The 15666-nt window shown below is 33.8% G+C and overlaps 1 protein-coding gene across 2 annotated transcripts in view; it reads right to left on the bottom strand.

Annotated features, from left to right (window-relative positions):
• Window positions 1-15666, bottom strand: part of KIF18A (kinesin family member 18A) — a 79910-nt gene that overhangs the window by 56050 nt on the left and 8194 nt on the right. For both annotated transcript variants that reach the window (XM_018059302.1, XM_013969838.2), the window contains 8 exons: window positions 13453-13825; window positions 11742-11899; window positions 8293-8397; window positions 7707-7817; window positions 6461-6658; window positions 4481-4657; window positions 2974-3048; window positions 2670-2776 (listed from right to left, as the gene is read on the bottom strand). In XM_018059302.1, the coding sequence (XP_017914791.1) occupies window positions 2670-2776; window positions 2974-3048; window positions 4481-4657; window positions 6461-6658; window positions 7707-7817; window positions 8293-8397; window positions 11742-11899; window positions 13453-13777 (1256 nt within the window). In that variant the 5' untranslated portion in view covers window positions 13778-13825. The remainder of the gene's footprint in view (window positions 1-2669; window positions 2777-2973; window positions 3049-4480; window positions 4658-6460; window positions 6659-7706; window positions 7818-8292; window positions 8398-11741; window positions 11900-13452; window positions 13826-15666) is intronic.

Genomic DNA, 15666 nt, shown 5'->3' with positions numbered 1-15666 from the left:
GTCTTCCCTTTACCTGTTCAAACTTCATAAAAATTATATTTCTTAAAGACAATAAAAATTCATGGCATTTAAGAAATTTTATGTGAAGTATGATTGATATGGTTCAGAAGTATTACATATATTTATTTCAGAAGACTGATGCTTTGGTGAGAGAATGAAAAAGGCTTTGGGGTATATAACTATTATTACCTTCTTTATAAATACATGCAAATTATTTCACCTGTTGAGTGAATTACAACTCAAAGTTTTTATAGTTGGTTAAGTTACGTTGACAGAGAAGGCAATGGCACCCCACTCCAATACTCCTGCCTGGAAAATCCCATGGACAGAGGAGCCTGGAAGGCTGCAGTCCATGGGGTCGCTGAGGGTCGGACATGACTGCGCAACTTCACTTTCACTTTTCACTTTCATGCACTGGAGAAGGAAATGGCAACCCACTCCAGTGTTCTTGCCTGGAGAATCCCAGGGACGGGGGAGCCTGGTGGGCTGCTGTCCATGGGGTCACACAGAGTTGGACATGACTGAAGTTACTTAGCAGCAGTAGCAAGTCACATTGAAGTGTCAAAAATACCCAAATAAGTGTTTGTAAATCAGGGCATCTCCTTCTTGAATCAACAACCAGAAAGCAAATGTCAATGATTCAAAGCCATATCAACTCCAGAAAAGTCTACCAATTTGTACAATTTCAACTGATAATTAGATCTGGTTAAGTAGAGCTGAGCAATTTCTTGCAAGCAATGATTCCAAATTCGAGCAGTGGGTGGCTGCTTTAATTTTCAAGAAACTTGCAACAACAAAGAGCTATCTGGTTACATGAGGACCAATCCCATATTTGACTAAAAAACACAACTAATGATATAGCAGCATTAGAAGCTTTAAGATTAAATGAATAATGAGGAGTCAATTTTACTTAAGTTATTTTTCAAAAGACAGTGTAAAGTTGGTAGAATGTAACAAAAAGTATTTTAAGACTATTAAATATAACTTTAGCTTGACAATGGGTTGTTAGTGGGATTAACAGAAAATAATTTAAACACTATTAAGGAAATCTCTGGCATAAGCAGAGCTATTAATAATACATAGGTCAACTTTATGCTGTATGAAAAACGGACTCATTGTCACTGATAGAAATAATTGTTTAATTGTTTCTTATTGTATCTGTAAAATAGCACAGTATGGTAGCATTGGATTAAGATTTGAAAGGATGACATATAATCCTTGTTCTAATCTATGAGTTAGAAAACAATACCCCATTTCAAATTTCAGAGGAGTTGTAGTCATCAGATGAAATTAATGCGGGCTTAAATATCATCAAAAACTACAAAGACAGTTAAAAAAATAAAGTGTTATTTTCCTAGAAGTTATCTTAATATCTAGGGTATTTTGAAGAAAAAATTATTTTCTTCAAATCAAGGATATTTTATGTAGACTTCAATACACACTTGAAACTATGTTGAAAATCACTGTCAACTAGTCTTCCTTATGTACACTAAGACATCTGCAAACTCAAGAGTTCTAAGTGTGAGTAATCAGTGCTTTAAGATGTGGTTAGTTTCTCATATTATTGATAATAGAAAATTAGCTTTGGAGAAGGTTTACTCAACTTTCAATCAAAGGTGAACAGGTTCCTTTTCCTATGGGCCTCTTGGAGCTTTCAATATGTTCATGTACTTTGGAAACTTCTTAAATTTCCTTAAGTAAGGGACAATTTTCAAACTTGTTTGCCTCAAGAATTCCTTTCTGTCTTCTTAGAACTACTCAAGATTCAAAGCTCTTCAACTATTGCCCATCAGGACAATTTGGAAATTATCTTGGTGCTTGTGAGTACTGTATTACAGCTTTCGTTTTTTAAATTTATCTGCTAAGAAACTTAGATGAAACAGGTCATTTTTCTGTGTCAACTTATATCATTGAGAGATGTCCCTTTAAATAATTAATTGCGTAAACTCAATTAAGTGGATTAATAGAGTTATATCAAGTTAGGAAAGAGTAGACACAATTTATATGCACCATGTAAATAATGATAATGCCAGATGCCATTGCTTGAACATGTTTGTGTCCCCCGAAATTTACATGTTGAATGAAACCTAACACCTAAGGTGATGGTACTGCAAGTGGAGCCTTTGGAAGGTGGTTAGGTCATGAGGGTGGAGACCTCATTGATAGGATTAGTGCCCTTATAAAAGAGCCTCCAGAGAGACCTCCCTCTCTTTTGCTTATGTGAGGATTGAAGAAGTCTACAACATGGAAGGCAGCCCTTACCCAACCACACTGGCACACTAATCTAGGACTTCCAGCTCCCAGAACTGTAAGAAATAATTTTGTTTGTTTATAAGCGACCCAGTCTATGGTACTTTGTTGTAGCAGCCAGAAGGGACTAAAACACCACAGAAGAAAAACATGGAAACTATTAAAAACCAATTTCATAAGTGACATAATTAGCTTTACTTTTTCCATCCCACACTTAAGACCTGCTTCTCACTATCTGTATAATCACAATTAAAATTACCTGATCTCCAAAGAGTACTATATAAGACTAATCTGTGACTTCCTGAACAGTTGAGAATACATAAAGACATACAACAAATGATGATAACAATAAATTTCTGACTTAATCATCTGACTAAAGTTTACAAAATCCTAAAACAAGATCTTAATGTCAATTTTACCTTTCAATTTCTTTTTTCTGAGGGTTTGAAATCATTAATTTGCTACTTTCATCAGTAAAGGCTTTCTGTTCTTCATAGGCCTTTAGTTTTTCTTTTAACATTAAAATCTAGTAGAGAGAAACAGTAGTTAAAAATTCAAATTATCTGTTTCCATTATACACAGCCACAGAAAAATTTTACTGTGAAAAATAACTGAACAAAATTTCAATTATAACAGACAATAGAGTTTTAGACAATAAAGATTGCAGAATCCCATAAATGAGGAACTGAGAGAGATTAGCAACAACGTAAAGAAAAGACGTACCTCTTTCTTCTGTTCATTACAGATTTTTACATACTGAGTTATATGATTGTCAAGGTTAAGAACATTGCTCTTCAACTGTTAAGAAAAAGAAATTATGATTGTGCATATACAGAGGTAACAATCAGTTATATATGTAAACAAAATAGCATTACATCCTCATTAATTCAGCTTCACTATTTCAAAATTTGTGACAATTTCAGTCATGACAATATAATCAACTATGCTCATGATTAAAATCTATGACAAGTGGGTAAAGGTATACTGAGCATGTTAATAACAAAAGAAACTGCCTTCTTTACTATCGGAGAAAAGGTACTTTAAAGAACTTACAAAGCAGGCATTCATATAATAAAAATTGCTCATTTTTTTCCTTTGTCCTTTAACTTTTAAGATACAGAGATAATTTAAAGTTTTACCAGTTTGTATGTTCAAGTAGCTTTTAACAAGTTCTCAATATATTTTATCCTTTTTATGAAAGTATGAGCCCCCTGGCAGCTATGGAATAGTGGAAAGAACATTAAATCCAAATACTTGATTTCAAGGCTTTGCCCACTTCTCACTTAACTTAGAATTTAATACTTACAACTTTGAACATGTAATTCCTCAACTGTAAAGAAGAGCTAAAAATGTCTTCCTCAGTGGTCTGGTGTGAGCAGTGCATGAAAAATATGTGTGAAAAACTTCTGTATACTCAATAAAGCATAACCTTTCCCAATTTATTATATAAACAATATATGAATAATTCTCTAAGGAAGACAATAACCCACTTATCTTCAATAAATGGGAGTAGCAGAGGGGTAAGTGGGAAGAGAGGCCATTATTTACCAGTTGAACTCTAGGTCTGTTATAACTCTGAAGTTTTGTGATTTTACACATCCATCATCATGTTTGACTTACATTAAAAAAAAGTTACCACAAATTACTGGCAAAAATACCAACCTAACCACTCATTATTACATTGCTGTAGCAATACAGATTGCCTACATCAATATCATGAATGTGAAAATAAATTATTTTTAAAAAACTATTTACTTTATAAACTGAGACAGATATTTTATCTACTTTATAGATGAAGTAAATAACTAAGGCTTGAAGAGATTAGCAAACATGGCCGTGGCTTTCAGGTGGAGAACTACTGGTGCTGGGCTACAGCAGAGCATCAGCTTTGGCTGCAACAAATGTGTCAGAGGCCTTGACCAGTTACACCAAAACGCCATCAAAATATCACGTGTCATGATGTAAAAAAGGTTAGAGAGAAAGGCACTAAAACATCCTAATTCTCCAAAGATTAAATAATCGTATTTCTTATATATACAATTAAGATGTTTAATGTTTTAACTGTCCTAGTTAATGCTCAATTAACTGGGTTAGTAAAGACATTTCTAGCCTTGATTTCTTAACTCATTAGTAGAAATATATCTCTACTTCATATTTCGCTAGAGGTATAAAAAAGAAAAAAAAAATGCACCAAGTATTCTTACCACAAAGGCAGAGTAAACACACTTACAGAAGATTTAATGTCCTTTGCGCGGTTAGCATACTTAAGAGTGTTATATGTGTCATCGTAGAACACAGAGGAAGGACTAACAGCAGCAATCATTATAGTTTGACAGTTTCCTCCGAGAGAATCCTTTAACAAGCGAGTGAGCTTACTATTTCTGTAAGGAATATGCTGATTCTTTTTCTGAAAGAACAAAAACAGGATTCTTATATCATTTTCCACATTCAAATGCAAATCTGCTACCATTTCACTATAAGAATTTAAGCACTGCACGACTATGCCCAGCCTTACACACCTTATGGGACTGCTCAGTGAACATAAACAACAAATTTCCCACTGAAAGATTATATCTCCATCTGATTAAGTGTGAATGTTAGTTAACCATAAAATATCAATACTGTTTCATTAGCTGTAATAAGTGTACGTATTAATGTGACATACTAATAGAGGAAACTTGAGTGTGAGGTATATTGAATAATATCTTCCTGTATTATCTAATCAACTTTTCTGTATTTGAAACTATTCAAAATCAAAATGTCCATTAAAAAAACTTCATTTTTAAAAAGAAATTAAAATACAAAAGTAATATATGCCCTGGAGAAACACTCCAGAGGAATAATAAGAATTCTGTATGGCAGAGAGCTACTTCTCTCTTTAAATAACCATTTAATATGAATACAAAATAAATTATAAACTTACAAATACTTTATCTGAAAGCACAACCACAGGTCTAAGACAACTTTATTTTTCTAGAAAAAGCAATCTTATGCTATCCAGTGTAACTCTTTCATATTACAGAAGAGAAAAATGAAGCTAAGCAAAAAGCCACATGACTTGCCTCAGGTCACATGGCTGGTAATTCACAAAGCTAGAAACTACTGTGAGGTCTCCCAGCTCCCAGTAGTACTATGCTTTTCATCAGAGCAGTCTTTCTCAAACGGTGTGGAGTGTGCACAGGCTGGTGCTACTTGAATTGATTTTGCATGTATAAGATATGTATTAAACACTGACTAACAAATGACTCAACAGCAGTCGATTATTAAAATTAAATCAGTTATGGAAAAAATTTCATGAATGGCAAAATTTAGGAAATCAGTCTCTATACCACGCTGTCTGCTCATATTCTGAGATTTTAATTTAGAATACAAAATATATTTTGCTTCTGTAATATTCATGTGATTTTAGAAACTTGCCTTTTTTAAAAAATAAGAGAGTTCCCAAATCATTTTAATGTACTTCATATTTATCAAAACGCAAATTTTGAAGAGTTTAACAGTAACCTTCCTACAGCTTCTGGGCTTGGTTTGAACTAAAATTATCACGTATGTGAGTGCTCAGTTGTGTCTGACTCTTTGTGACCTCATGGACTGTAGCCCACCAGGCTCCTCTGTCCGTGAACTTTCCAGGCAAGAATACTGGAGTGGGTTGCAATTTCCTACTCCAGGGGATCTTTCCAACCCAGGGGTCAAACCCACATCTCCTGTGTCTCCTGCATTGGCAGGCAGATTCTTAACCAAGAGGACCAATTAACTTTAAAAAAGAAAGGAAGTCATTTTTACAAATATAGAAGTTATCGAATAGGCTGTGCTCCTGTAAGCACTTCTGGCGTTGAATAGACAAAAAAATTCTTAGTGACCCAAAGGCATCTAGCAAACATTATCCTATTAGGTAATTTAATTATATTTTATACCCTAAGCTCCTCTTTCTAAGAGGACTCAACATTCTTTAATATTTAACTCAATTTTACACATATATATAAAATACTAACCAGACCAGAATTAACTTTTTCTACAGTGTGCTTTGTCTTCATGCCAATTTAATTATCATGCTTATTGTGTAGTGCTCATTAAATTGTCATTAAAAAAAATCAAATTCAAAATAAATGATAAGGAAATATCATAAATATTAAAACAAAATTATATTAATATGTTTCTGGGAATTATACATATTTCAAAATACTTACACAAATAAACATATAGTACCTACCTTTGTATCTGCTAAGGCATTGATAACATTCCCAAGAGCTAAAAGTGATCGATTGATATTTGTGCCTTCTATAAACCGGGTCCCTTTAGCGCTGGTAGCACTGGCTCTTTCAGACCCTGCCAGGTCAATGAGTGTCATCTTGGCAATTCGGACATTTTGATTGATACTTGCTGTTTTATCTTGTTGTCTCAAATAAATCTTTTTGAAATTACAGGTTAATAGGGAAAATGAGGATTAGATTTAAGAAAAATGAAAGGGAAATGTACACTTTATTTTTAAAAGAGCAAGAAATCAATTATTTTCACTATAAATACATACTGAACAAGGTATAGCTTGACTGGACTGGCTGATATCCAAGAGTATCAAAAGTAATTACTAAAGTTGAGAAAAATTTGAAAATGAAAAGACTTACTATATGTGTACTAGAGGGTAAATAGTAATAACTCCTTGTTTGATAGAAGGTTAAAACAGTTGCCTTTTATACTCTGGTAATACTTAGTCTAAGATATTTTGGGGAACTTTCAATGTCCCTGATAAACATTTCTCTCAAGATTACTGATAAATGCAGAGGAGTCAGTGGGAAGAAGAGAAAAGATTAATGAAGCTTTGTGGATTAGAGACTTTCTGAAAGATATGATATCCTTAGATTTGAATTCTTTCAACTATAACTATTAGATGAGTTTCAAATAGCATAATACAGAATAAAGCATATAATCATTTGAATTTTAATAGAACTAGAAACTACAAATAATAAACTACTAACCTATGCTTTAGGCTTTTCTAGACCTGTATTCCTAAAAAGTACTATATCAACTGAATCAAACTCTCTCTTAAAGAATGCAACTACTTACATGGTCACTATGGTGAAATCTTAATCAGTACCTCCCCAATTTATTGGTTCTGTAAATCAAGAGCTATAAAGAGAAAGTCTGCTCTGAATAAAAGATTATCTTTTGGAAAGATTAGTATTTTTTACCAATTTAAGAAAAGGAAAGAAAACCTCTAATACTTCCACTTTACTGTCATGTATTTTTACACAGGTTAAAAATTTACATGTTTCTAACTTATATCATCTCAATTCTAAATATTCTTGACTGAATCTTCTTAAAGCTGCAAAGTAAAGAAGTGCTGAGAAGTAGAAAAGTTCACAGATGAAGAGATATTTTAGAATGTTTGAAGGTTACTATTCATAAATTTGGCTACATCTAAATTCAATTTTAAGAGCTATCGTCTAGTGAGCTATTACCTGGAAAACAGCATGAGAACGAGAAGATGTAGCATTTGTATCAGTGGGATGTTGTGTCCTGTTTCTGTTACCATTATCCAGTAACTGCAAAATTTCCTCTGAAGATTTGGGCTAAATTAGTTGAAACAGAATAAAAACATACAAATTAATCATTGGTCTTTAAAGTTTTTAATAAACCATCAACAATCAAGCAGACTTTTACAGGTAAAATAGAATTTATTTTCCATATATTAAATCCCATTAAATATCAATCGTGTATCATCTGCTTAGCACTTTTGTGCTATATGAAAAATAAAAGATAAAATCTAATCTCTGAGAGATAAAATAATACATTAAGCAGAATAATATACTATATTAAATGTCCAAGTAGAGTTTTAAAAGAAAAGCCCATTTTATTATTTTATTATTTTAAAGGAAATAAAGGAAATAAAGAAAATTTCCTTTATTATTTTAAAGGAAAACAAAAGAAGACTGATGATAAACTTGATTATTTTAACTTGATACTTCATTATTTTAAAATTAAGTACACGGCTAAATTACCATACTTGCTATTTGAACAAGCGAAAAAAGAAGTTTGTAAACATACCTGATGTAAAGTCAATCCCTGAACAACCACCCCTTTTTGGGCATCTTCCCGGACAGCAAGTGGCCCTGAATTTACTAAGAGGTCACGAATCTGTTCATTATATACCTTAAAATAAAAAGGATTGCTTAGCATTGATGCTTAGCATTGACACTGAAACAGTAGCAACAACATCACACAAACATGTACATATTGCTGCCTTAAGGTTATATTAGAGTTTGTCTCAAAGAGAAGCAGCATCTCATCCCTCCTATCACACACTGCCATGACTTTTCTAACATCTGATAAAACAGAAGAGTTTGATAACCAGCACTTGAACTTAAAATTTAATGATGGAGTCCTTATATCCTCCTCCTGTAATTCCCCATTTGATGACTACAAGTCATCAGAAATAGGATAGCTGGAATTGCCTCTTCCTATTTTCTGGAAATATATGGGATAAATAGTCTTGGGAAACTCTATAATGGATTGGAAATGTAAGTTGTAAGGAAGTAGTGTGGTTCTTACTGGAGAAGATATTATTTCATGATGCCCAAGTAGCCCAAACTTTTTAAATTTCAGAGCTTAAAAGTTAAAGAAAACCCTTGAAAGATGGATGGTATTTATTTCACTTATCCTTCAATTGCATTAAGTTTAACATGCAATGATAATTCCATAATGGGACAGTCTCCCCCCAACTTGAATGAGGGATTTGCCCTAATTCACAGTCACAAAGATAAGAGCAGAGTCTGATATCCTTACTCTACTGAATGGTTCTGAACACACATCTGTATTTTAAATTTCTGGCAATTCTTTTTCTTTCTAGTAATTTCTGTAAGTAATGTAGGGCTTCCCTGTTGGCTCCCAGTGGTAAAAAAGCTGCATGCCAATGCAGGAGACATGGATTTGATCCCTGGATTGGGAAGATCCCTTGGAAAAGGAAAGGGCAACTGACTCCAATATTCTTGCCTGGGAAATCCCATGGACAGAGAAGCCTGGTGGGCTAGAGTCCATAAGGTTGCAAATGCGTCAGATATGACTTAGTGACTAAACAACAACAATATAAGTAATGTATAGAAATCGTACAATTGACATAATTTTATGAATTTACTAAAGGTACTAAGTTTTCTACTTGATAACAAAATGACAATTATACCTATTTGATAAGATTAAAAAAACACATATAAAATTTAACCTTTAAGAATTATTTTCTGTAAGTTATATCCATGTTCTAATAAATAGCCTACAGTGATAATTCATTGCTAGTAAAACTTGCTATAATGAATGATAACCATTTTTAAATGCAATAAATTCTTAGAAGTAGTAAAATGATAAAATGAAGAGATTATTTTTTGGTTCTTATTTTTCTGATAAGCAACAGTCACTTTTTAAATGATTTCCCTTACCCACTTCAATCACACAAAATACATAATTATACAATTACTATCAAGCTGGTCTATGCATCAAAATCACCTGGAAGCTTTTAAAATACATAGATGTCTTGGCCACAATCCAAATCTATTAAACTAAAATGTCCAGGGGGTGAGGTCTAGGTATGTCTAGTTTTAAAAAGCCCCACAGCCAATTTTGGTGCACAGACTTGAGTGGAAAGCCTTTCGATTAGACATTGCCTTACCATTAGTAAAATGAAAACAGATTTAAAGAAAGAAAAAACAATTAAAAACATTATAAAAACAAGCAAACTTCGAAATTCTCCCAGTTATAAAAGGATCTAAGGAAGAAATAATGAATACGGTGCCATGCTCTCTTTCTAATTAAGTTCAGAACAATTCTTTTCAAAATACTTAACTACAGAAAATGAATTTGATTTCTCTTTTATCACTAAGTTCTATAGACTGACAACAATTTTTAGCAACATAATCTTAAATCAATATTTGAAATGTGAAGAAACTCTCAAACAATAAGATGTCAGCAAGAGCACTAAAAACTAGAAATTGACCCTCTGACATCACAAATGAAAAGGCAGTAACATCAGGGATGTCTGTTTCTGCACTGGTTTCTAAACACTATCTGAACACAAAGTGAGAGTGTCAATACTTAGTTATTATTTGTTGAATGTCAGCTATTAAGAGGGTAGAAAGTCTCAAATGATGAGGTATGTCAAAAAAAACCATACACACACACACACACATACACACGAGAGATAGCAGGAAGGAGCCTCACGTGCCCAAATTTGCACAATTTAAGCATACAGATAAATACTTAGAGAAAAGGATTATAATCTATGAAATAATATTAAGAATCCGTAAGTCTACATTGATACAGTAGAGGAAAGGGAAAGCTCTTCCTCTTAGTAGAAAGCCAATGAAGAACTATAGAAGAAACGATGAAATTTGAAAATCACTATCACCTGCAATCATGATAGTAATTGATTCAGGCATGAATCATCAGTGGATACTAAAATGAACAGACCAAAGACTGAGGAGTCACAGGATTTACACTGTTTCTCTACAAGGTATTTATTAATTATAAAGGATAATGCATGCTCAGTCGATTGGCAACTCAGTGGACTGCAGCCTGCCAGGCTCTTCTGTTCATGGTATTTTCCTAGCAAGAATACTAGAGTGAGTTGCCATGCCCTCTTGCAGGGGATCTTCATGATCCAGGCATCGAACTGGCGTGTCCTGCACTGCAGGCAGATTCTTTACTGCTGAGACACCAGGGAAGTACCATAAAGGGAAATACAGTACCTTTATAGGGGAAAAACTTTGTAGACATCAGCGTAATGAAACTGATCAAAGTTAACACAGCCAGTATCAGGACTAACTAATTATATAAGCCTCTTGATATGTTATACAAGAAGAATTCATCATCACTTATGTGGTATTCCTGCCAGTCCATAACCTGAATGTAATCATGACAAATCCAACTAAAAGCTTTACAAGAGCAACATAAAATAGATAGAAAAAAAATCCTGATTAAAGGACTAAAGGGATGAATTGCAACTAAATACAATACATGATCTTAGATTTTATTTTCAATAAAGGGAGTTGTTAGAATAATTATCAAAATCTCATTATATCATTGTTAATTTTCTGATATTGATTACTATTTAGCTTTTATTTAAGAAATTTCCTGTTTTTACAAGCCTGTAACAAACAGTTTGGGGTGGGGGGAGGGGTGGGAAGGAAAACCATATATGCAGAAAGAAAGAAAAGAGAGTAAAATGTTAACATATGGGGAATCCAAATGAAGGGAATCTAGAAGTTCTTTATACTACCTATATTAATCCTACTACTTCTGTATAAGTCAGCAGTTATGGCAAAATACTTAACAGAAAAAAATAAGATCTACAACAAATAATTGAAGACTAGCAATTTTAATGATTTTATATTAACATATTCATAAAAAAATTTCTGCCTGATAGAATAATTTGAAAGGACAATGGAATTTCTTATGAAAAGATTTCTCAATACTACTGATTAAACTAAAAAATAACATTGCCAACTTACCTCCAGATAAGAAACTGCGGTACTACATACTTTTTCTTCTTTAATCTCGTCCATGGATTTGTAAAGGTCCAGCATTGTTAGATACATCACTCCAGGGTCAGCAGGTGATCCTAGCATTGTGTGGGTCTTTCCAGCTCCCGTGGCGCCATATGCAAGTACTGAGTTTATATGAAAAGGGATCAGAGTTCTTTGTTATGACACATAACATTACTGTATCTACTGTCTAGTGAATAGTCCCACTGGATATCCTAAACAATAACTTGTAAATCCAACAGATCCAAATTCATTTATAGTCGTTCTTAAATCCTGGCAATATACAGTATCATGCTGTATTTCTAACTGTGAGTTCCACCAAAGCAGAGACTAGTATCCTTCCTACCTAGTAAGTGACTTACACTACTAGTAAGTGATCTGGCACAAAGCAGGTACTAAATATTAATACCAATTTGCAGAATTCCAAATAAAAGCCATTTATAATAATTCCTTTAAAAATTTTTGTTTTAGGTAAATTACTTTGCTTTCAAGACTCTATCCAGTACAACAGAACAGTAATACATTTCTTCAAATGCCAAAAAAAAAAAAAAAACCCACTCTGAATTACATATGGCAAATACCCAACATAATATTCAGTTAAAGCAATAAGTCTTTGAGAATTATTTTTATAAATTAAATCTGCTAAGTTTGTTAACTACAAAAATACTTTTTAGTAGGATGGATTAAACTGATTCATGTTTCACTCTATTTTGTTTTATGTAAGCTGGCAGTACAACATGAAGTCTTAAGATAGGTGGATAATATAAAATAAAATCAAGAAGAAACCAAAGATTCAGTATTAATTTTGTAGAGATTTTTTCATTTGGAGTTAAAATAATTTTTTTAAATCTCTAGAGACAATATGGAGTTTCATGAATGAAGAAAAGAATATCTGCTTAAAAATGAGAATCAAAGAAGGTCTAATCAATAAACCACATTCCATTTTTTCTTGACCTAGAGGGTAAACCTTCTGCAATAAAAGTGAATGAATCAGTGAAAGACAGGGAAACATATCATAGTTTTGGGGTATCTTAAAGATAATGCCATAAATGGTGGTAATTACAAAAATATTAATAATGGTGTGAAGTATTTGGTAAGCATTCAATTAACTGGCATTTTGGAGAGCTCTTTTTCTAGGAAATCAACAGAATCATTTTGAAAGGCAAATTATTATAGGTCTATTGAGAGCACTAAAGATGCTTCTTTGGGCTGAAGATATGCTAAAACAGCACATGTGTGAAACTCAACATGGGCTTTAAAAATAGTTACTTCAAGGTATTATAAAGAAAAAACAGTGCTATGAAGAAATTGCTAAGTGTTCAGAAAGGTTCCACTATCCCCTAGGGATAGAGTGCTGCATAGGTAAACATTGGGAATATTTATGAATACAAATTGTGAGAAATCTGGCATCAATTATCTGAAGCATGTGGTTTTAAAACGTAAGAAATGGAAAGGATGACCATCTATAGGAACCAAAGCAAGATCCAGGAAAAGAGTTTCAAAAATATTATACATGATGACTAAATTTCAAAGAAAATCTACATTTACCAAGTACTGAACTGAAGAATTTTTAGCAAACAAGCATCTTAAAATTGATTATATTTAGAAGAGTCAAGTAGATGTCCTAATATAAAAGTGAAATCAGATGGAATCATTAAATCCCAGCTGAAATAATTACCTGTGCAATTATATCCATTCAAAAAACTATGAAGAATTGGCTTAGTAGTATGTTCAAAAACTTCCAACTGAGTTGAAGTTTCGTCAAAAACAGCATCAAATACAAATTTAAGATCCTTATTTTGTCTCTTTGTAATGTCTCGATTCATAGTTTTCTTTCCATGGAAAAAGCTGATTTCTTCTTGTTTGGGATCAAAAACAAGAATATGCTTATCCACAACATGGAGTACTTTATGAAATCCAGAGGCCTTTTCTTTTGTGTTCTCAGGACGCACACGGACAACTACTTTCATGTGATGACACAGGTCTTCCTCAGTGACAGACATTGTTGGCTATCTTGATTCCTCTGCTTATGTGAGTGGTTGAATATTTCTCTGAAATTAAAGAGTATCAATATTAATTCTACTATATGCAAAATGACTAGCATGTAGTACTAACTAAAAAAAAGGTGTTAATTGTGTTTCACTCACATAGTAAACGTTACTGGAAGTCCCTAGTTTGAAACTTTCCAATGGTTCTTATTTTGACCTGAATTTCTTTTAAAGGCCTAGGTCTTCTGCCTCATGTCCTATTGTCTTCCCCATTGCCCCTACTCCAATTAACATGCCAAGTGCCCCAATTACGCCCTTCCGCTAGCCATTCTGTCATAAAGTCCTTCCTCAATAATTACATGACTAACTCTGTCACTTCTTTCAAGTCCTTGCTCAAATGCTGCCCATTCTGCCCACCCTTATTAAAATTGCCAAACCGATTCCTAACTGCCCTTATACTGCTCAATTTTTTCCCAAAGCACTACCACCTCCTAATAGAATATATATTTTCCATCTATTTAGCATGCTTGGTGTTTACTTTCTCTATTCTAGTTAAACTATAAGCCCCTTAAGGGCGTTTTAAAAAAATCTTGTTTTGCTTACCAATGCATTCCAAGTCTAAAACAGTGCCTAGTACATGGTAGACACTATAAATGTGCATGTTCAGTTGTGTCCGACTCTTTGCAATCCCATGGGTTGTGTGGCCTACCAGGCTCCTCAGTCCATAGCATTTTCTAGGCAAGACTACTAGGGTGGTTGCCGTTTCCTACACCAGGGAATCTCCTGGACCTATGGATTGAACCTGCATCTCCTGTGTCTTCTGCATTGGCAGGCAGATTCTTTACCACTGTGCCACTTGGGAAGCTCAACAGACATTATAAAAACTGGATGACAAAATATGCATAATTTTAGAGCAGAGACTAGGATCTATATTCAGTGATTAGAATTTCTGAATACACAAAAAATTAGGGGACTATACCATCTCTATTACTTTCTACCTGAATGAGCTAACTGACATATACCTGGAACTATTTTTAACTCTATGGGTCTCTGAGATACAGGTACAGATAAGCCTGGTTGTGTCAATTTCCAGTGCCAAGAGACTTGCAGCCAAGATCAATTTTATTAAAAATAGTTTGCAAGCCAAAGCTATCCCTTCAGTACCTTAATACAATTCTAAGAGACCCTTTCCTGTCCATTCTCATGACCCAAACTAAAGTAGTATTAAAGCTCTCCTGAAAAATCAAGGCTAGGTTTTTCCTGTGATTATATATGGTTTAGCTATAAAGTTAGGACCTCCCTGGTGGCTCAGATGGTAAAGCGTCTGCCTACAATGAGGGAGACCCAAGTTCAATCCCTGGGTCGGGAAGAACCTCTGGAGAAGGAAATAGCAACCCACTCCAGTACCCTTGCCTGGAAAATACCATGGACAGAGGAGAATGGTAGACTATAGTCTATGGGGTTGCAGAGTCAGACACGACTGAGCGACTTCACTTTCTTTTCTTTCAGCTATAAAGTCTGAGTTGAAGTGGAAGCCCAGGGTCTGATTAATATTTCAGAGATTTACGAAGTTCTTGTATTTGCGTATCATTTAATATTTTTGCTATCTGATCACTTTCACTGTTGACGTACTTGAGGAAACGGAAACTACTGAGGCCACTGAAGTAATGCAGACAAGAGATGATGCAGTCAACTTAGAACAGGGAGTGGTAAATATAGTCTGAAAGTAAAGACAAAAGAATTTTCTGATAGATGGGGGGAATAAGAGAGATAGGATTCAGGAATTACTCCAAAGTTCTTGGCCTGAGTGTTGGAAGAACAGAGTAGAACAGAGTAGCCATCAACTGAAATAGAAATAACTGAGGGTAAAGCAGGTTTTGGGGTGAAGATCAGGAGTTCATTCT

The sequence above is a fragment of the Capra hircus genome, chromosome 15, assembly GCF_001704415.2.
Source record: "Capra hircus breed San Clemente chromosome 15, ASM170441v1, whole genome shotgun sequence".
Taxonomy (NCBI): domain Eukaryota; kingdom Metazoa; phylum Chordata; class Mammalia; order Artiodactyla; family Bovidae; genus Capra; species Capra hircus.
This window is presented reverse-complemented; position numbering and strand designations above follow the sequence as displayed.